The following is a 23,312-nucleotide window of genomic DNA, read 5'->3' on the forward strand; positions in this document are numbered from 1 at the left end:
TCATTTTGCTTCGTACATAGTCCATATTGAAATCTCTAAAAAGATTTAGATTTAGGAACAGATGGAGTATTCTAATAAGAAACAAGGACAAATTATACATCCATCTATGTGGCCACAACACGCTTTTATCGTCAATCTATAGATTTTTTTTCTTTCAGTTTTGAATGCTTGGTTCAACATGAACTTGTGCCTAGTTCGGTCCTGCAAGGTTTGTTCTCAACCGATGATGCCAAAAAAAAAAACGCAAGCAAGCTTTGCTCCATTAAACCCTAGAAGTTCACTGGTTAACAAGTTGGAAGATATTCCCGCAAAAGGAAAAGAAAAAGGTTGGAAGTTCAAGCATTGGCAAAGACAGAAAACGGTGGTTCACCTAAACATGAACTTGCTGCCGTAATGATACATTTGTTGTGTTTCCTTACATAATTTAGTTTTCCCCCTTCATTACGTATTACCACAGAAATATGGTATGTGGCAACACACATGCCACAGAAATATGAAATAAATGAACTAAAAGATGAATGCACAAATGACGTTAGCAACGGACAAAGGTGTTCAATAAGAAAAGGTACAACTGGCATCCCCAGGATTAATTTACGTTAGCGAGGCAGTTTCCACTTGTCTATTCACCAGTCGGTTTGTACAACACACAACAATGGTGCAGCGCTTGACCTCTACAACAAGAAGAACTGTGAATAAAGGAGCTCGCGGATCTTGTAGTAGTCCTCGCACAACGGACCCTCGACCACAATCTGCTGAGAACCCGTGCTACCCTGCAATGCACAATCATGCATGTCACGGGCACACAAACGAGAATCATACATGAACTGAGGCGGCATAAATTGAAAGACAGTTTATCATGCTTGATCTATGGTAAGTTCCGGCGTAGCATTCCGTAGTTGAAAGACTGTGCCAACCAAAGTTTGGCAACCCAACAAAAAATGATTGGTTGAAATTGCTCTAAATGCATGGTAGTTATAGTTACCTTTTGGTTAGAATCGCCAATCTTGCGCACGGTGATGTACTCGCCGCACCGTAGAGCACCCCCAGCAAACTCAACCTGGAAGGAATTTCTTAGCATTAGATTTCGGTCTCAAGTACATAACCAGAGAACCCGTTTGATGCACATTCTAAAGCCAAAACCTGAAGGATAGGATGACTAAGGGATGCAATGTCATAAATTCAAAATAAAAAACAGAGACCTACCTGTAAACCTTTATTTGCTAGGAATTGCTTGAAATCAGCCAATTTCAGATCACCCACAAGAACTGACTTGTGGGCTGCTGGAGTTGATGAGGGGGGTAGCAAAGTGAGCTTCTCATCCACCTTTCCAACCCCTGAATCAACCCATGCAATTTCATGCTCACCCAACTGCAGAAAATGTTTGGTGTCAGAGCCAGTGCTTTCTTTCAACAAACTCAAAGCAAGTAAATGTGGTTGAAGACTAAGACCAGGTGGTTTTTTGGTGGTTACTGGCCAAGATTTTGCATGGAAGGCTCAGGGTTGATGAGCAAATTCAACTGGTTTAACATTAGTTATTCTTATGGCTGGTGACTAGTTGGGAAATGGAATGAATGGGCTGCCCGGTTGGAAGCAACAACACTTTTTTGGTAAATTTTTTGGTTTTTCATTTTGAACAGCAAAAGAAGTTCTACCATTTTCATTTTGTTTGCTAATTATGGAGATCTGAATGGGCATGAGTACTTTACGAGCTAAGTTATTCCAAGAGAGAACTAGAACCATTAGATTAGTGCTTTACTTATCTCAAATGTATATGATGGCATAATCTCTACATCAATATGACTTTAACATCAATAGAGAGATAAAAATAAACTAACACTAAGGGAATCAAATATAGCTCACACCTTCTTAGAAATGACATTGCTCATTAACTTCTCAGAAAGTTGTACCTGAAATTTCATAATAGCACAGAAATTACAAAATTAGCAAGTCTGTATATCATATGCATATATGATTGGTTGCAAGGTTACACTAGCCTCCCTAGCTTAAATAAATAATGGCATATAGAAAGTTCTTGTTGCTGACTAATTGTGAGCGTCGTGATGGTGCAATGACTTAGTAATTGGCAATGGCTATTATATTCACTAATATGAAGTATCATGATGGTGGGTGCATTGACTTCAGATGCAAGAAATACACCAGTATCTGAGGATGACCTTGCTTTCATGATGTCCTAAGTCGAGCTCTGCAACGAAAGAGTTTTTCAGTTAACAAACTAACCTTGTAAGCACATAAATCTGATGTTACATCAATCGTTTCTTCTATCTGAGGAGCATAAACATGCAAGTCAGAGTTTTTTGCACAATGCATTTTTAAATGTTCAGTAGCTTCTGCTGATCCGTGTACCAAAACCTGGAAAAAATTGAGAAGAGGTTTAGAATGTGCAACAGATTTCCGCATACAGAGAAAGTATTGGCCACAAGCACTGCAACTGCAGGAGGTCACTGATATCACACATGGTAAATCAAAACAAGAATAGCCAGAGTATCTACATAAAGTCTATGGTGGCACATCCACCTTCAAGTGGATAAATATGCAATGCTAGATTCACATGATCTAACTAGTTTTGGATTAAATAATGCAAGTGCTTCAGAACATGGGCTTGGAGAGAATTCAGAACTATCTTTAACCATGAAAAGGATAAAAGACATGGGCAAACAAAGAAGGGAGCAAGCAAGTCAAAACTGAAAAATCAAAGCCATGTATATTATAAGATACAATATTCCAACTAAAGACACGTACGAGTTTCAGTGGGGCCACATGAGCAATAACTGATTTTACAGAACGTCCATCGGACCGACCTTCAAAGTCCATATATGCCAATGAGCACTTTACTTGCACCTGGAAGATGGCAATATATGTAAACAGATGTGGAAGTTCAGTTTGGGTAAACATACAGCTATAACTTTGATATAGATGCAGAGACAAAAAGAAGAGACAGGAAAACTTACAGTCATCTCGTTGGAAATAACTTTTGACGGTGCTGAATCAAGAAGAAGGCGTGCTGAGCTCTCATCAAGTTTACCATCCATGCCATCTCCAGCACCCTGAAAGAAAACATGCCCTTAGTAATCTAGAGTACATGAAACTATATAAGACTATTTCCCCTTAAATATATAAAAAAAAATAGCACCCCCGAAGATGGCAAGGAAGTTTCCTGTGTTTTCCACTTGACAATTAAAGCTTCTTGAGTAGCCAAAAGGAACAGCAAGCACATAAGCGAACTTACGAGCATCATATTATTATCCATTTCATCTTGTTTCATCATATAATCATCAGGATTGATAACCTCGCCGAAGTCATCCCAGTCAGCAGTATTTTCAAAGAAAGGAAACATTGGAGCGATGCTGGTCACCGGAGAGACAAATCCATCAATTAGAATATCCACATTCCCGCCAACATGTGAGCCAGCTGATGGAAGCAGAAAATAAAGAAGCGCAGTTAGCTGCATACTCCCTCCGTCCAGAAATAACTGTCGTTCAAACTGATGTATCTAGCACTGAAATACGTCTAGATACATGCGTTTGAGCAACAGTAATTTCTGACCGGAGGTAGTACGACATATTACATTGGAATCAGATAGTAAAAGACTTTAAACACAGGATAAGTTTGGGGAAAACAGATAGAAGTGAAACAACAGATGTGTCACCATCAATTTGATTTTTCAGTATAGTAAACAAGAATGGAACAGAGATATTAAACTAAATCAAGTCAACATGCAAGATAAGGAGAAAAGGAACAGAAGTAGAACAGTCATAAAAAAAGTCACAGACAGTCTTTAGGAGAATTAGAACTGGTTATCAGGAGACACATAATATTTAAAACAGCCAATGTAAGTGCCGCAAAAATGTGTGGCCATCTTATACCATTGGATGATTTACGAGACGAGCTTGCATCAACAACCATGGGGTCAGAAGCCTTTGCATTTGATTCATGAGAAGCCTTTAGCTCCTTCTCCTTGCTGATGCTAGCCTTTAGCACTTCTTCCTTTTTTATCCGTTCTTGTTCCTCTTCATAAGCTTTCAGCTCATCACCAACTAAAGGAACTCGCTTGCTCATAGTGACTTTTACGGCTTTGGGGGGTGGATCCACTTGAAGCATGCGAGCAAGTGTCCCAAACTGGAAGGGGAATATTTTGTAATCAGATGTCTGTAAATACATGCATACAATGCGAGAATTCTGTACTGAACGAAGATGTTTCTCATCACTCTTTGCACTCAAATCTATGGGACATGAGACATGACACAGCTATAATGGTAAATTTTATGGAAATGGAGCTTTATACTTTCCACCAGTAATAAAAAGGTAAATTCAGCAATTATTAATTCACAAAAACACCTTCAGGCTTCGGCTCACGCTCTTTACCTATCGAAAGTTCCATTAAGTGTTCACAAGGCATCTAGTCATTTATATCTTCAAAGCTCCACAGTTCTTATAGCAATTTATTTAAGGTGGCAAGCCACTGAAAACATGTGAAGAGTGAAGAGAAGTGTGACCCATTTGAAGAGGCTGCACACATGGACGTACCTGACCCTTCTCAGTAAAAAGCACTAGATTTTTAGCTTCATTTGCCATCTCAACAAAAATGTCATGAGAAAAGCCAACCTCCAAACTTGACATGGATGCTAGAACCACCTGCAAAATGTTTGTTAAGTTCAAGATTCCAAAAGTATGGCAGACATATATATTGTTACTCCAACCTTTGGAGCATCTCCCAGTTTCTCTAGCTCTTCTTTGTTAATTATCAGTGAGACATGTCTGCGACAGCGGAAGGAGAATAGTTATTATTACCAATCAAACAAAAGAATTGTGTGTACAACTGTGCATAACCTAAGAAAGCTCTTTTGATGATTCTTAAACACAAAGTTCAATAGACGTAAAACATCTTAAAACTGAAGTGCAGCACAGTTAAGATGGCTGCGATAATAGTATTCTAAGAACAGAACAACCCAAAAGTGACAACAAATAAATGTGACTCTGCTAGGAGCAAGAGAGGGGAAGCATGTTCATGACATGGCAATCGTTATACCTTAATAAGAAGGCATTATCTCTAGTGTGTTCAAAAGACTTTGAGATAGAATCACTCATCCATTCAAGAAAACTCTTGACAAAATCAACAGTACTAGTAGAAACATTTGTCAGAAAGTAGATAGGATAGACCAAATGTCGTTGAGCCCAGTACTGCAACGTATCAAGATAAAAGTTTAGCACATCGTTAACATAACAGGGAAAAGGAGAAATAATAATACAATCAAGATGTCACCTGCTCCATTATTAAAAGAAGTTCTAGCACTCTACCAGCTGTATCAGCAGGCAGTAATACGCTACCACCACTTGATAGAACTTTCACCATTGAATCTGTATAAAAAAGTTGACACTTCAACCAAGAGGTTTTGACATACAATGCAAGTAAAATAACAATTTTAAGTTGTTCATCGTATCTGAACATGGCACTTCACTATGAATTAAAAGTAAAAAAAAAATATAATCCCAAATGTTGCAAATTCGGAAAATAAAATAATGTGTATCAGTGCATCTTCTTAATTTCTATGTGTAACTATAATAACAATTTGCACTTCATCATATCTAATGCAAGAGAATACTTATTGGTAGCTAGTCCAGGGATATTACCAATGAAATCTTGATCCTGCTGCCTTTTGTAGACCTGATTGTTCAAGGCATTGTAAGCATCAGTAATCAAAACAGCTGGCCGTATAAAAGATCCAAGGGTAGTACCATTCAAATGCCTGCAAAGAGCACATTAGTGTGTGTTTTAAGCAAAAGAGTGCCTAATCTGTACAGGACAGACACAATAAAGGATCTAACCTCTCTTTTCGGTGGTTAAAGTCAACAGCATAGACGACATCCTCTCCATCTTTTGTTATCTTCCATACTGTACCCCCCAAAAGATGGCCCGACACATGTGGCGCAATAACTATTCCTTCACCTTTATCTGCTGAGAAACGGTTATTGAGGGCATACAACTGAGCATACTAAAGTGGTGTACATCAACACGGTCTCACTGACCGTTAAGAAGGTGATTCTGTGAATATTTCAGTCTCACAACATTCTGGAATGCGGCATCAATATCATCCAAAGAAAACAAGTCAAAATCTGCAACTTGCTGCAAGAGAAAATAAAAATGGTAAGAGTCCTTGATAAACGATGAAGAGCGATAAGTGAAAATGCAGTCTGCAGCAAGGAGGATATTGACAACTGAATATGCATACGTAGTTACAAATTACAACAATGGACTGAGGAAGCTTACCCATCGAGATAGAAAATAATCATACATGGTTAAAAGGCCAAGTCTAAACACAGGTTCTGTTGCATATACTGGTGCAGATAATCCAAGATGTTTTATAGCATAGGGCAAAGCTCCTAGATGCATCATGTCAGGATGAGACAGAAGAACAGCATCTATTGTTGGCGCAACCCTGAAAGATACAAAACATGCCTATCTTCATAAGCAAAAGTATCAAATACGTTTGGACTAAACTAATCGTGTCAATGCTGTATATGCAGAAAAACAAAGTGACCCTTTACTCAATAGCATTGTATGGGGCTTTCAGGAAGAAACAAGTCAAAATCTGCGTAAAAATTCGAGCAACAGAAGCAATCTAACAACAACATTTTGCCATCTGTGGGCATATAAATTTAAAAGCCTAAAAGGAAAAATTGCATTTGACTGTGAATCTGTAGAAACAGTTGCATGTAGGTTCGTGTCACCAGCCCAGGGAAACGAACAAGACAGATTTCTCCGCTAATTTTTCCTTTTAGGTAAACAGCCTGAGAGTACAGGCACGAGGTTTGTCTATTGATGCTACTAATTAGCACAAGCTAAAGATGGGGATGCCTCGGCCTAGTTGGCCCAATTCGTCGAGCAGGTGGCGTGCGCCCGGCGAGGCAACCAAGCACGCCCACCAGCACACACGCGCGGCGGCGCGGAGGCAGCCAAATCGAAGGGGAAGCAAGCTCGCGGCGGGGACGGGGTGGTTGAGGGAGGTGGGGGTACCTACCTGGCGAGGGGCTGGAGGAGGGCGGGGTCGCAGTGGTCGGTCCAGCCGCAGTCGAGGAGGAAGCGGAAGCCGTCGACGGCGAGCAGATAGCAAAGGGGGCCTTCCCCGTACGCCCCGCTCAGCGGCATCACCTGCACGGACGTCCCCATCCCTTCGTCGTCGGTGGGCGGCGGCGGCGGCGACGGCGAGTGGAGCCGGAGGTTCGAGCGGGTTTGAGGTTGAAGGAAGCTGCTGGGCCGGGCTGGTATGAAAGTGAAACTTGGCCCGGGCTAGGCGATACGGGCCATATGGCTCGATTAGTTTGCTGCCTCTCAACTTGTACAGCTTCCAAATATTAGGTACTCCCCCGTTTCATAATTTTTTTGTCGTGATTTTAGTTAAATTTAAACTAAAACCACAACAAGGGAGTATATTAGTTTTTAAAAATTTCAATCATGTATTATTGGAACCATCATGAAAAGTATTTTCATGTTTTTATTCATTTTGTATTACTAGCAAAAGGGTCCGTGAGTTGCAACGGGAGAAACAAAGCCACGTCGCTACTGAGCCATCCGTGTTGCTACTTGCCCTCTTCGTCACAGTAAATCAGCGAGCCACCTATTCACGAAGACGGAGAACATGATCAATCTCAAGGTGATGAGCTTGGTAATCACCTTCTAGCATTCCACTTCGCGGCCTCCGCCTGCACAGACTTAATTTCACGGATTTGCGATGATGCGAACGCCATCCCCGTCTCATCTACACTTAGCATATGCAATGTCGAAAGGGCTCAAGCCTGGCAATGGAGACAAATTAAATAACTATGTGCTTATAAATATGAAAATATGGTGATATTCCTGGTATAGTTATTACTCACCTAGCAAAAGAACCCATATCTTCATCTTTCATTGTAATTCTCTCTCACTCTCACAGTATTCCCTCCAACAACAAGCAATTAACTGAAGTGGCAGCATGGAGCATCCAACTGCTAGTACCTCTGCTCAAAAATCTTTACATCAGAAGCATTTTATGTACATTGCAACAGAAGAAGAAAAATATTTCCATGTTCCTAGCTCACTGAAATCAAATAATATTATCATCTAAAACAATGCCTTAATATATTGAATAATGCATGAAAATGCATTATATAAACAATAGTCTGAAATTTGATTTTGTGAAAAAAAAGGAAAAAGGTATTGCCTACACCCCAGCTAGTAGGTTGTCAATAAAGCTTGGACTCCACAAACTGTTCGGGTTCGATCAATCTCAGTCTGATATCTTATTTTTTGTAGGGTAACCTCAGTTTGATATCTCAAATAAACTGTATGCAATTCTAATCATGCAAACGTGAGTCTAATGGTCATCAGGATGGTATCCTCCTCAAGTTACCGAGTAACTCAACATTTTCCTAGGGGCGAGCGAGCAACTACTTAGTAAGCGACATAGGATACATTTCAGCTCCAAACTTGCATGGAAGAATCTCCGGCATGCTTCGAGATGGTTAAACTACAGAGATGCCTCTTATAACCCGAATGGTCACCTGCATGTAGTCTCGTGTATTTGCTCAACCTTATGGAATGATGGAGCATGAACCACCGCTTAATGGCGTGTCGCTCCAACACAAAATCTTGGAGAGTGGGTGAAATTGGCAGAGCTACCATAAAAAAGCTAGGCGGGCTAGAGACTACAGACTGTGCTATCAATCTGAAAATAAATGCATTGTTGTGGGATGGGCTTCATACAAAACATTGTTTTGCTTCAGTGCCTGGGCGTGCCATGGCCCATCCGGCCTTGCCGTAGCTCCGCCGCGGTGAGTGGTTGACTTCTCAATTTTGAAACACATGAAGGAGGGCATAAAAACATCAATTTTTTCAATAGTACTAACCTACATAAAATGCAATTTTGGGAGTTAGGATTATATCGAGGTATTGTTTGGATTTGTAACAGAAATATCATACCTTACAAGGAGCTTCCTGGCTCACCAACCATCATGTCGAAGGTCTCCAGAACCTCAGATAAGTTTTACGGTCGTCCTTTCTAGTGGTCTTTGTTCGTTCAGTGGCTTGGCCAAAAATCACAAGATGAAGATTTACATGGCCAATGCAAGAAATATTTCTACTTTTACATGATAAAAATAACACAGGCTCTTAACGTAACAAGCATCACTTAAGACGACAACAATAGGTCCATCTTTTTTATTTTAGTGATGCATCATATTTGTGTTCCCTCTTATCCTCTTTCTCACCCTCGTCGGTGGTGGCTTCAGTGTTCACACAAACCAAAACATGTTTGAATGTTGTTAATCCTAAGGCGTCTCTCCTTCCTCTCTCTCTCTCTCTCTCTCTCTCTCTCTCTCTCTCTCTCTCTCTCTCTCTCTCTCTCTCTCTCTCTCTCTCTTGCGATGAGAAATCTGTTGTTTTCCTCTGGGATGTTTTTCAGAGGTATGCATGTGTAGTTAACGATGTTTCTTTTCCCTATATGGTTTTAGTGGGTGTTTATTTGCAATCCGGATCGCCGCTGGTACGAAAGAAAAACGGATTGTGTGCTATAGATTATAAGTTTGCTTCGAAAATAAAATAATATTTTAAAAATATTTAACATGTAAAAATAACATCATATTCATATTCTACACATTTTTCTAATCAAATTTCATATATAGCATGTTCAAATCAGAGTTACGGTTTAAAAGGTACGAATAATTTAAAAATATATTTGTTTAACCTAAATATCTTTCAAAAAATATTTATCGGATAAAAATAACATCATATTCCTATTCTAAATATTTTTCTAATCAAATTTCATATATAACATGTTAAAATTGGAGTTACGGTTTAAAAGATATGGATAATTTAGATAAGCATCTGTTTGACTTAAATATGATCCGTGGATGAATTATCTATTAGCTCAGGGGTGTTTCCAAAAACATGTAAAATAATTGTTCGGGCTATGACTTAAGTGAGGACTGCGGGTTGAATACAGAAAATAGCAGGGGCTTTTTTGCAAAATGTCGTGATGGGTGTGCGGGCAGAAGTTGTCCGTGTTTTATTATTAGGTAAAGAAATATTTGATTCTTGAACATGGAAATGCTTTCAAAAGGCATTACTTTAAGCACTTGGTGGGTGCCATCGAATATCGAGCGCAATGCTGTCAAAATACATCTAACTTGTCCGGTCGACGTGCATCATTCAGGAGTGCATGCTACTGAGTGCAGTTTATCTAGTAAATTAACCACCACACACAATTAATCACTAAGTAGATGGACAGAAGAACATCGGTTCGTACAGGTGCTTGTAACAGAGATTCCATAAACTGTTAACCACATAGCTACTGCACTGCAACTAATTACCATATGGGTGAGCAGAGTAGAGATAGATTCTAAAAATTGTTGCTGACATCTGAATTCGCATGTCCTAACAACGCAATGTAATATATGGTTGCTCAGGGCCGCATGTATGGTTGTCTCTGATTCCTGAGCAGGGATATGTCGTTTGTTTAATACCATCCATGTCGGCACAATGGTTGTCGTTGCGGCAGCCAACATCGAGATCGTTGTAGGGCTCTTCCCCCTCCCAATCACTATATGCCACGCTGTAAAAGATTCCCACTGCTGCCATCATCCATGGATGTTCAGATGAGAAACAAATGAAGACGCAATACATGGATTTGAGACAGAGGGTTGAAGGGCATGCACAATAGTAATCGAGGGCACATGATTGGTTCATGGAGGCGGTGAGCCAGCGACAGAGACGGGCCGCAGAGGCGCCGATGGGAGGAGGATCTACGGTCTCAGGGCACTCCTCTAGGGTGCCATATGGAAGGGTTGAAGGGCACGCACAATAGTAATGGAGGGCACATGATTGGTTCACGAAGGCAGCGAGCTGGCGACAGAGACCCGGCCGCAGAGGCGCCTGCATGGAGGAGGATGCACGGTCTCGGGGGGCTCCTCCAGGCTGCCACATGGAAGGGATCCCCATCATCGCGTCCCCAGCCGTCCACGGCGCCGTCGTCCTAGGCGTTGTGTGAGGGGATGACCATCGCGTTGTGCTCCATCCCCGCGAGCCGAGCCAAGCAAGAGTTGGGCGAGGTGCAGAGATGCTACACGAGCGACGTCTAGGGTTATCGCGTGGAGAATTTGGACGCTGCATGTTTGGATGGAAAACAGTGATCCCCTCTTCGCTCCGAGTTGTAGGCGAATCAATTTTTTTAGACGTTGATTAATCAGTTTTGGTGAGAAGCTTATGTGTGCATGAGTGGGCTGGAAGATCTCATAAAAAACTTGTTTTTTCCTACAAAGCGTCTTTTTAAATCTCAGCCGTCAATTTTGAAGGTTGCATAAAACTAACGGATATAAAAACATGACGGATGGAGAACTATGAAAGCCTTCATCTTTTAATATTAGATATAGATATAAATATTGTAGGTGTTAATATTGTGTTCTAGAATGGCTTTTAGGGAAACTGATGGACCTTATACTCTGAAACGGAGGTAATATTACATAAAGACTTAACCAAAAAATTACCTAAACTGGTAAGTTTCCATCTACATCTATCACTCTCACTGAGAAGCACATCCTTAATCAATTCTTCCACTCTATTTCATCAACTATCAAGTAAAACAATTAATAACATGTCTTTCCTTCCCCACAAGAAAAGCTCTTCTCCTCCCGTCGGCGCCGCCACCGGTCCACCCCATCTCCGATGGCCTCTAGGCCATGGAGATGTGGAGGATCTCAGCCCCCCGCCAGCGGGAAGGCCCCCGTTCTTGTTCTTGTTACATTCAGCATCTTGGTTGGGGTTGTGTGGCGGGGACGATGTCCCTTAGTAGGAATAATATCTCCCATGTTCTATCCCCATCCTGATGGTGCGTTTAGCATCATCAGGGAGCATGTGGAGGTTTGTCTTCGTCGGATCTCGCGGGATTCGGTCGGTGCTAGTGTTTGGTGGATCTGTTTGGATGTGGTCTTCGTTTGTCTTAGTTTGGGTGTTTACAGGTTTGATCCTTCCGATCTACGACTTTCTTCATCGGCGATGGTTGCTATTCTGATGCGTTGGTCCTATGGGGTCTTAGCACGATGACTTCCTGACTGTATACTACAACAAGGTTTGTCTGGCTCCGCTAGGGAGGGGGGATGACGGTGGCGCACCTTCGGCTAGCTTCAGTTCTTGTAGTCGTCGCTAGATAGTCCACGGACATGGTTGTAATGTTCATTACCTCTCTTGCTATTTGTACTGCTATGTTTGAAGATGAATAGATTGGAAATTTCTCAAAAAAAAACTATCAAGTAAAACACCTCTCAAAATCATCCTAAACTTAACACTCTTCCAACCATAATTTAAATTTTGGCAACTTCTTTTAACATTATGTAATCTAGGAAACCTATCATGTAAAGGTTTTCCCCTTGTCCATTCATCCTCATATTTACCGACAATCATACGTCACTGATTTATTTTCTTCGATTTGTATGTCTTATTTCCTACCCATAATATGTAAGACATTGTTTATCACAATGGCCTTTTTGATTTTCCACTTACTCAACCAAAAATGCATCAGTGTGTCCTTCCACTATACATAATACCATGTGACACATGTTGTGGCAGCTAGAGTATCGACACATAGGGTTAGCTTCAAAATTCATGTTTTCATCCTTTCCTCATGAAATAGCTTGAGGCCCACTCCCCTTTGACATCAATGCTTAATTTCGGAATCCAACCCGCTTGTCTATTTGATCACCACAAAATCATCGCTTTCTTTCTCACTCAAACTTATGAAGAAGAGTGTGGTGAAAACAACCTGAGGCTTGTTTGTTTGTTTCTATAAAATCAAGGATTTTCTCATGAATGTCATAGAATTTAGGTCTAAATTAAAAAGTATGGGAACCATGATGACTTGAGTGAGTTTGCCCGAAAAATGATGGCTTGACTGTGATATGCAAGGACTAATACATAGATATGGTATATTTAGAAGAATAAAATGCAAAATATATAAAAGGATAATATATCATCTTGTTCGCACGGTTACTGATTTCCTCGGGGGCGAATTATGACGCGTTTGAGCGAGAGGATGTCGTGTCATGCGTCGTTCGTCAGGGGTATCCACACGCGAACACAAGCAGTTCTAGTTGTTGGCCACCGCTGCTACCTAAGAGAGGTGTGCAGCCGGGAGTTGCACCGAGAGGTTACAGTCATGGACGCCGAATTTTTGGAAAAAAAAACAATGGTGTTGCATCTATCATTTTTAAGAAGTTGCTCCCCACTACAAAGCATTCTCTCAACATGCAGATTGTCCACATCAGCATTGCCATATCACTACTTCAGTTACAATAATCTCACCATGACAACTACTTCTCCCTCACTATTTCTCTCTTTCACCAGCCGATTGTGGCCCACTACATGCATGCTCACAGGCCATTAGTATTATTTTAACCAAGTAACATCACTTATACTCTACTTAAGTTCGGTGAACCAATTAGCAACGCATACGTAAATAACATCGCATTGAATCGTTGTTGATAGTCTTTAAGTTCCGCCACTAGCGGCCGTGTTCTCCCGATCAGAATTACAGCAACAAGTGCACCTGAAACTGATTGAGGCATTCACCCATCTGTTTCCATCGTTTGGTTTCCCTTCCGCTTCATCTTTTCAGTTTCCTACGTGAAGTACCCTTCCTTGCACTTCCGCCATGGCATACTACAAGTATCCTCTCGCCTCCTGCACCAACAGCCTTATTCGATCTACCCTCGTCGCCCCATCTCTGCCGACCACTTCAGACCATGTTCGTGGACTGCGCCAAACTGTGCGGTCTCTGCACATGTTCCGGCACAACAGCAGCCTACGCATCGATGGTGCCGGGCCAGCCGAGGAGATCCGCACACCATGCCGTCACACGCGCTGATGGAGTACCCCGCATTCTTCGTAGGCTCAGTGGCGGCTGGTGAGACTTGTGTTGCATGCACTGGTGACGCCAGATGGTTGTTGAAGTCCCCATCGACTGCGGCCTCAAAGGCTTGAATGGCCTGGACCATGGAGTACCCTCTTATGATATGAGGATCTGCTGCCCACTCCGGAGGAAGGTGTTGACCCTACCAGTATTCCGGTCAAGATGCACTGATGCAGGTATATATCATAACGAGATGAACTCTAGGCTACTTTGCAGAGAATATTTTGACATTTGTTGTTCCCATCTTTCATTCCATTTCATATTTTCTTATGGGCAATGATAAAGGTAGTAAGCAACTGCACCTCAAATGCCGTTGCTGCAAGGTGGACATCAGAAGTTCTGCACTAGGTCCATGTCAACGTCGATGGCTCCATCATGCTCTGTTCTAAATATCTTTTTTTTAGCACTGTTCTAAATATCTTGACCTAATAATAAAACACCAGTCACGACATTTTTGCAAAAAAGCCCTTGCTATTTTCTGTATTCAACCCACAGTCTTCACTTAAATCACAACCCGAACAGTTATTTTACATGTTTTCGAAAACACCCCTGAGCTAATAAATAATTCACCCGTGAATCATATTTAAGTCAAACAAATGCTTATCTAAATTATCCATATATTTTAAACCGTAACTCCTATTTTAACATGTTATATATGAAATTTGATTAGAAAAATATTTAGAATAGGAATATGATGTTATTTTTATCCGTTAAATATTTTTTGAAAGATATTTAGGTTAAACAAATACATTTTTCAATTATTCGTACCTTTTAAACCGTAACTCCGATTTGAACATGTCTTTACCTAATAATAAAACACGGACGGCTTCTGCCGCACACCCGTCACGACATTTTTGCGAAAAAGCCCTTGCTATTTTCTGTATTCAACCCGCAGTCCTCACTTAAGTCACAGCCCGAACAGTTATTTTACATGTTTTTGAAAATACCCCTGAGCTAATAGATAATTCATCAACAGTTCATATTTAAGTCAAACAAATCCTTATCTAAATTATCCATATCTTTTAAACCGTAACTCCTATTTTAACATGTTATATATGAAATTTGATTAGAAAAATATTTAGAATAGGAATATGATGTTATTTTTATCCGTTAAATATTTTTTGAAAGATATTTAGGTTAAACAAATACATTTTTCAATTATTCGTACCTTTTAAACCGTAACTCCGATTTGAACATGTTATATATGAAATTTGATTAGAAAAATGTGTAGAATATGAATATGATGTTATTTTTACATGTTAAATATTTTTTAAATGTTATTTTATTTTTGGAGCAAACTTATAATCTATAGGACACATTCCGTTTTTCTTTCGTACCAGCGGCGATCCCGATTGCAAATAAATACCCACTAAAACCATATAGGGAAAAGAAAACATCGTTAACTACACATGCATACCTCTGAAAAACGTCCTAGAGAAAAACAACAGATTTCTCATCGCAAGAGAGAGGGAGAGAGAGAGAGCGAGCGCACAAATATGATGCCTCGCTAAAATAAAAAAGATGGACCTATTGTTGTCGTCAAAAGCCTATGTTATTTTTTCTCCCGTTGCAACGCACAGGCTCTTTTGCTAGTTATATATGAAATTTGATTAGAAAAATGTGTAGAATATGAATATGATGTGATTTACACACCCGTTACGACATTTTTGCAAAAAATCCTCTGCTATTTTCTGTATTCAACCCGTGGTCCTCACTTAAATCACAGCCAGAATAGTTATTTTACATGTTTTTGAAAACACCCTGAGCTAATAGATAATTCATATGTGGATCATATTTAAGTCAAACAAATGCTTATCTAAATTATCCATATCTTTTAAACCGTAACTCCTATTTTAACATGTTATATATGAAATTTGATTAGAAAAATATTTAGAATAGGAATATGATGTTACTTTTATCCGTTAAATATTTTTAAATATTTTTTGAAAGATATTTAGGTTAAACAAATACATTTTTAAATTATTCATACCTTTTAAACCGTAACTGAGATTTGAACATGTCTTTACCTAATAATAAAACACGGACAGCTTCTGCCCGCACACCCGTCATGACATTTTTGCAAAAAAGCCCCTGCTATTTTCTGTATTCAACCCGCGGTCCTCACTTAAGTCACAGCCCGAACAGTTATTTTACATGTTTTTGAAAACACCCATGAGCTAATAGATAATTCATCCGCGGATCATATTTAAGTCAAACAAATGGTTATCTAAATTATTCATATCTTTTAAACCATAACTCCTAGTTTAACATGTTATATATGAAATTTGACTAGAAAAATATTTAGAATAGGAATATGATGTTATTTTTATCCGATAAATATTTTTTGAAAGATATTTAGGTTAAACAAATACATTTTTAAATTATTCGTACCTTTTAAACCATAACTCCGATTTGAACATGTTATATATGAAATTTGATTAGAAAAATGTGTAGAATATGAATATGATGTTATTTTTACATGTTAAATATTTTTAAAATATTATTTTATTTTCGAAGCAAACTTATAATCTATAGCACACATTCCATTTTCTTTCATACCAGAGGCGATCCGGATTGCAAATAAACACCCACTAAAACCATATAGGGAAAAGAAAACATCGTTAACTACACATGCATACCTCTGAAAAATGTCCCAGAGAAAAATAATAGATTTCGAGATTGAGAGAGAGAGAGAGAGAGAGGGAGGGAGGGGGAGGGAGCGAGGGGGAGGGAGGGAGGGAGCGAGGGGGGAGGGATGGAGAGGGAGAGAGAGAGAGAGAGGGAGGGAGGGAGGGGGAGGGAGGGAGGGGGAGGGAGGGAGGGAGCGAGGGAGAGAGAGAGGGGGGGAGGGATGGAGAGGGAGGGAGGGAGGGAGCGAGAGGGAGGGAGGGAGCGAGAGAGAGAGAGAGAGGGGGGGAGGGATGGAGAGGGAGGGAGGGAGGGAGGGAGGGAGGGAGAGAGAGAGAGAGAGAGAGAGAGAGAGAGAGAGAGAGAGAGAGAGAGAGAGAGAGAGAGAGAGAGAGAGAGAGAGAGAGAGAGAGAGAGAGAGAGAGAGAGCGAGAGAGAGAGCGAGAGCGAGAGCGAGAGCGAGAGCGAGAGCGAGAGAGAGAGAGAGAGAGAGAGAGGGAGGGAGGGAGGGAGGGAGGGAGGGAGGGAGGGAGAGAGGGGAGGGAGGGAGGGAGAGGGAGGGAGGGAGGGAGCGAGAGGGAGGGAGGGAGCGAGAGAGAGCGAGAGGGGGGGAGGGATGGAGAGGGAGGGGGAGAGGGGGGAGGGATGGAGAGGGAGGGGGAGAGGGAGGGGGAGAGGGAGGGGAGAGGGAGGGAGAGAGAGAGGCCTTAGGATTAACAATATTCAAACATGTTTTGGTTTGTGTGAACATTGAAGCCACCGCCGACGAGGGTGAGAGAGAGGATAAGAGGCAACACAAATATGATGCCTCGCTAAAATGAAAAATATGGATCTATTGTTGTCGTCTTGAGTGATGGTTGTTACGTTAAGAGCCTGTGTTATTTTTTCTCCCGTTGCAACGCACGGGCTTTTTTGATAGTTTTTAATAAAATACATACGATGCCCCTTATCCTATGCACTGCCTGCTCACCACAAGTTCACATCTGTAGTATCACAATTACTATGATAAATTGATCTATGCATGCATCATACTATTATTATTATTATTGTGTTGCTGGTGTTGTAGATCCGCACACTCGCTTTGATCTATAGTTGGATAGGGACTCGCTTAGATTGCATCTTTGATCTGCATTAACAAATTTGGAGGAGGGGCTCACTGTCGGTTGAATCATTTGTAACAACTTAGTTCCATGGGATTCAGTACCGCCGCGTGTCTTGCATGCCGGTTGGATGCTGCCTTTGTCAAACCTTTGGATCTGCGATCGTGTGCTATTGTACTTATTTTTTCATCTACTTAATTCGGTCTATTTGCCAGTAATAATTCACGATCATGTATGGGGTACCGGGCCATTTCTTGCTTTTGTTTGCAGAAATTCTGAAGTATCCATAGGAGCTCGGTGCATCGATAATTTGTTATCATAAGATAGAGAAAAGAAGTGTTACAACAGAGTTACTAATGACTGAATAACCGGATGGAGTTTATTGGTTTTATTTGACGATGTTACATTAGAGCAAACAAGATGTTTGTGCTAAATCCTTATTAACGTGGAGCCATATAATGCGGATCAACACGTCCCCCAGACTGTAACTATCGAGTCAACTAAAACTCTCATGCTATCCCGCAACAACGCATGGGAAATTATCTAGTTTCATTAATGAAGAAGAACACATTACAAAGCCTGGACTAATCAAACAAACACACAACATCACCATAATAGCACCACAACAACACCACACCGTCAAAGACCGCTAGTAGAAAACGGGCCTTTAGTCCCGGTTCTAGAGGGCCTTTAGTCTCGGTTCTCGAACCGGGACTAAAGGCTCTCCACGCGGCCGCTATCTGGAGCTCCACCTTTAGTTCCGGTTGATAACATCAACCGGGACTAAAGGAAATTCTACTATATTTTCCTGATTTTCAAATTTCTTAATTATTTTACAATTTACCCCTCATCACTGCTTAATTTAATCTATAATCTCTATTCTCTAATCACCCCTCATCATTCCAAATCATCTAACTTCCTGACCGGTCACCCATCCTGTCACTACTCCAGCCTGAGCACGCTTAACCTCCGAGTTCTATTCCCCCTAGTTTCCAATTCTGCAATTGTTGTTTTCCTGACAATAGTAAGATATCAATCCTATTAACCATCGGGAGTTTAGCTTGAGCATGAAGTCACATGTTTCACTGTTTAAGTTTGAAACTATTATTCTAAAAAACTATAATTATTTAGTAACCCTAATATTACTTAAATAAGTAGTTTGACCATAGTTTGACCACAGTTTGACCAGATTTGACCAAAATTCAAAAAACTAAAATAATTATTTAGTAACACTAACATTCTTGAATAATTATTTAGTAATACTAATACTTCTTGAATAAGTAGTTTGACCACAGTTTGACTAGATTCAACCAAAATTCAAAAAAACTAAAATTTGAGCATAACTTTTTTTCTTTTAGAATTTGAGAATTCTAAAAATTTGCAAAACGGCCTACATCGATCAAATTTGGATGTAGATTTTCGTGCTGAACATTTTGATATATAATTTTTTCCTGGCATCGTATGCAAAAATTATAGCCGTTTTATTTTTTCATAACACTTTTTTGCAAAACATGTCAAAATTTAAGTTCTTTAATTTTTCCTAACTAGTAGATTTAGTAATATAACTACATCTCGAAGGATTTTATTTTTTTGAAGTTTTTATCATTTTCTTTTTTTTCAAAACTGAAATGGCGATATAAGGGGTAGAGTTTGAGACACGAACCCCTTTAGTCCCAGTTTGAGACACGAACCGGGACTAAAGAGCATCGTGCCCTTTAGTCCCGGTTCATGTCTCAAACCAGGACTAAAGGTCTAATCTTGATCTCATTTGAACCGGGACTAATGCCTTTAGCCGCTCGAACCGGGACTAATGCTCACATTAGTCCCGGTTCGTAATGCAACCGGGACTAATGTGTATATTGAGCTGTGACTAAAGCCCTGTTTTCTACTAGTGGACTAGGAAATCGGCTTCACTGATCACGAAGGCTCGACAAGGGGAAGGAGGTCTTTGGCTTCCATCATCATCTAACCAAGTAAGACGGATGCCTTGAGCTTCGTCTAGATGCCATAAGACAACACCCCTCCAAGAAAGGGAGGGGTTTCATATGGGAGCAAGGTAATCCATGATGGGTGACACTCGCTAACTCGGCTTCAAATGAAACGTTGGCCCGCCCACCACATGATCGAGAATTCGGATCGCGTCTGCCGAACACCTTAACACCAACCATAGCCTATCACCGGTCCCTCCATCCAGTAGCTGATACATCTCAAATGTATCTATATTTTTTTAAGTACTCATGCTATATTTACATCATTTATATAAACTACATCTTTTATGATTGTGAACTCTCAATGTGTATTTTCTTGATAATTTTTTTAAGCCGGACATGAAAGACATTGTAATGAATTATGATTGTCAACATGCATCCACTGATGCACCACAAGAAAACGTGTTCAATTAATTTCACAGCACACAATGCACTGAGCTAGTCTAAATTATGAGTGAATATCATAAAACTACCACTTTTCGCGTTATAGTTTCAAAAAACTACCGAAAATTTGTTTGTGACTGATACCTACCACTTTTGACGTTGGCTGTCTTAAAAAACCCAAATCGCCGAGTGCTTTGCAATTGATCACGATTATGATAGTTGGGGCCCGCTCCTAAACAAATCGTTTGTTGACTGTTTAGTTTGACCGTTAACTGACATGTGGGACCCACATGTCAGCTTCTTTTTTCTTCTTCTCTTTCCTTCTCTCCTCTCCCCCCGTACTCTCTTTCTCTCTCTGTCTTATCTTCAACCCCGTCGGCGACCATGTCCCCTTCCCTCGCGCGCCCACCCCACCGGCGACCCGCTCCTTCCCCTCGCGCCCCCACCGCGCCGGCGACCCGCTCCCTCCCCTCGCACGCCCACCCCGCCGGACCCGCTCCCCTTCCCTCGCGCGCACACCTCATCGGCGACCCGCTCCCCTCCCCTCGCATGCCCACCTCGCCGGCGTCCATGGAGTCCCTGAGGCCGCGAGCTCCTGGACACGGCGGTCCAGACAGCCACCCAAGGAGCCCTGGCAGCGGCAGCCACCTCCGCCGCCATCCACATCGCCGGACCCCTGCGCGTGGCCTGTGGATGGAGAGCCGGTGACCTCGGCCGCATGTGCGGCTCCTCCGAGCTCCTCCCTCACCCTGCTTTCTCCAACGCAGTTGCCCCCGATGACGACCATGGACGCGACGCCGGAGCAGAAGGGGTTCACCGGCGGGGTGGGGGCTGCTGGATGCGGCCACCCGCAGCACAAACAAGAGTTGGCCGTCCAGATGCTCCTGCCGCGGCCGCCTGCATCACGGACAGGAGCTGGCCGACGAGATGCTCCCGCCGTGGCTGCCCACAGCCGCGGCTGCAACAGCGACGAGCACGGCAGGAGGAGCCCGATCTAGAAGACGGCCATGGCAGGGGCCTGATTGCTTTTTTGAAATATTTGCAGGGACCAAATTGCATTTAAAAAATATTTACAGATACTGTCATGTGGGTCCCACATGTCAGTTAATGGTCAAACTAAACGGTCAAACAAATGGTTTGTTTAGGAGTGGGCCCCAACTGTCATAACCGCGATCAATTGCAAAGCACACGGCGATTTGGGTTTTTTGAGACAGCCGAGGCCAAAAGTTGTAGGCATCAGTCACAAATAAATTTTCGGTAGTTTTTTGGAACCATAACGCGAAAAGTGATAGTTTTATGCTATTTACTCCTAAATTATTCATCTTTGTAACGTATCAGGTGCTCGACAACGTCGTCGATGTACCGTTCCTGCCGCTCCTGATCGGCGAGAACCTCCTGCAGCTTCTTGGCGTTGCTCGCGAGCACCTTCCCCTCGTCGTCCACCATGACGCGCCGCACCGCCGCGGCGACGCCGTCCCTGTCGAACGAGCCGTCGGTCTCGTCCCTCGCCACCTCCACGCCGACGCCCTTCTCCGCCATGGTCCGCGCGACGAGCGGCTGGTCGACGACGAACGGGAGCATCACCAGCGGGTGCCCAAACGCGAAGCTCTCCACGGTGGAGCCCCAACCGCAGTGCGTCAGGAAAGCGGCCACCGCGCCATGCGCGAGCGCCTTCACCTGCGGCACCCACCCAGTCTCGACCATGCCGCGGCCACGCGTCCTTTCCTCGAACCCGTCCGGCAGCACTCCGCGGTCGTCCGCACCGGTGCGGGAGTCGGATGTGCCGCCGGGCGACCGGAGAGCCCACAGGAAGCGCACGCCGGCGAGCTCAAGCCCGAGCGCGAGCTCGTGCAGGTTCTTTAGCGTCACTGGCGCCTCACTCCCGAGCGCTACGTAGATGACAGACTTTGGGGGCTGGTCGTCGAGCCAGCGCAGCACATCCGGGCGGACACCGCCGTCGTCGCCGCCGAGGTCGGGAGAAGGCAGCAGGACCCCCGCGGGGATGGAAGGCTTCTGGAAGAGGTCGGTGAGGAGGGCGAGCATCCCGGGCTCGACCTCGTCGCAGCTGCGGTAGATGGCGAGGCGACAACGCTCGTTGATCTGCCACATGCGATGTATGTCGGGAACGCCGGACGCGTTGGGCCGGAAAGTGCCGGCGAGCCACCCGGCCTCGTGCCGACGGTATGCCACGGTGGAAGGGAAGGGATACCACGCGGGCGCAACGGTGAAGTCCTCCAACGCCGTGCGCGGGTGCGCCGTGTTCGCCCCCCGTGATCCCATAAAGGCGGCCAGGCCGGCGAGGACGATCTCGAATACTGCGCAGGGCACCTGCACTTGTCGTCGGTACACCGGAAGAAGACGGGAAATCAATCGATCAATAGAGAAAAGGTGATTCATGCATGCATTTCAGTTCGGGGGGGGGGGGGGGGGGGGGGGGGGGGGGAAGGTGGCAGTAACTAGACCTTGTGCTCGTCGGCGATGGGCGGGACCCAGTGGTGGCAGAAGTCATGGACGATCCAGTCGGGCCTCCGGCCAGCGGCGACGGCGTCCGCGAGGAACGCGGCGAGAGGGGCCGCGAGCCCGTCCATGGCCATCTTAAGGAGTCCGTCCTCCCCGGGCGGCACGTCGGCGGTGGACTCGGCGCCCTCCGGCAGCCCGTCGACGCGCGGCAGCGGCAGCGGCACGAAGCGGAGGCGACCTGACAGGTGCGGCGGCACGGGCGGGAGCCTGGCGAGGTTCCGCGGCGTGGAGACGAAGGCGACAGCGTGGCCGCGGGCGGCGAGGCGCCTGGAGAGGTCGAGGAACGGGAGCATGTGCCCGAACGCCAGCCACGGGAACATCACCACCTCCAGCTGCCCGCCGGCTTCCTCCATATGGACGTGAGCTGAGCTGAGCCGATCGGCAATGGAGGCTGGAGAAGAAGCAAATTAATCAAGGTGGTTGACTCTCTTCTGGTGGAGCAGCCTGAGAATGGTGATATGCGACGATCGATCCGACCGCGTGTGTATATATAATTCTACTCCGCAGAGGCGAGCTGGCGCTTCTCGTGGCGTGGCTGATATTTTAAGCTTTGAGATTGGTACGGATGTAAGCATCATTTGTGATTTGCTACCGCTAACGACCAATTGAAAGTGAGGATAATGGTCTAGCCGAATATATATACTTGGGATAATGACAACTTAGCCAAATCAGGATCATGACCTGGCCGATCAAAGTCAGAAGAGTAGAATGTATAGTTTATCTTGGGATAATGTGATTAA

The 23,312-nt window shown here is 43.3% G+C and overlaps 2 protein-coding genes across 2 annotated transcripts; both read right to left on the minus strand.

Moving 5' to 3' along the window:
- Positions 1-342: 342 nt before the first annotated feature.
- On the minus strand, positions 343-7,339 carry LOC123105511 (cleavage and polyadenylation specificity factor subunit 2). The gene is made up of 18 exons (XM_044527590.1): positions 7,038-7,339; positions 6,287-6,455; positions 6,046-6,142; positions 5,845-5,971; positions 5,650-5,765; positions 5,282-5,376; positions 5,048-5,199; positions 4,719-4,776; positions 4,546-4,653; positions 3,885-4,137; positions 3,248-3,429; positions 2,970-3,065; positions 2,761-2,859; positions 2,239-2,370; positions 1,863-1,907; positions 1,204-1,368; positions 983-1,057; positions 343-770 (listed from the first exon to the last, which is right to left on the minus strand). Exons 1-18 carry the CDS (start codon positions 7,184-7,186, stop codon positions 672-674), a joined length of 2,217 nt encoding a protein of 738 aa, XP_044383525.1. The 5' UTR covers positions 7,187-7,339; the 3' UTR covers positions 343-671.
- Positions 7,340-21,104: 13,765 nt separating this feature from the next.
- Positions 21,105-23,019, minus strand: LOC123108109 (putative UDP-rhamnose:rhamnosyltransferase 1). The gene is made up of 2 exons (XM_044529962.1): positions 22,515-23,019; positions 21,105-22,380 (listed from the first exon to the last, which is right to left on the minus strand). The coding sequence occupies exons 1-2, from the start codon at positions 22,923-22,925 to the stop codon at positions 21,367-21,369; spliced, it is 1,425 nt and encodes a 474-aa protein (XP_044385897.1). The 5' UTR covers positions 22,926-23,019; the 3' UTR covers positions 21,105-21,366.
- Positions 23,020-23,312: the final 293 nt, after the last annotated feature.

The sequence above is a fragment of the Triticum aestivum genome, chromosome 5A (genome assembly GCF_018294505.1).
Source record: "Triticum aestivum cultivar Chinese Spring chromosome 5A, IWGSC CS RefSeq v2.1, whole genome shotgun sequence".
Taxonomy (NCBI): Eukaryota; Viridiplantae; Streptophyta; class Magnoliopsida; order Poales; family Poaceae; genus Triticum; species Triticum aestivum.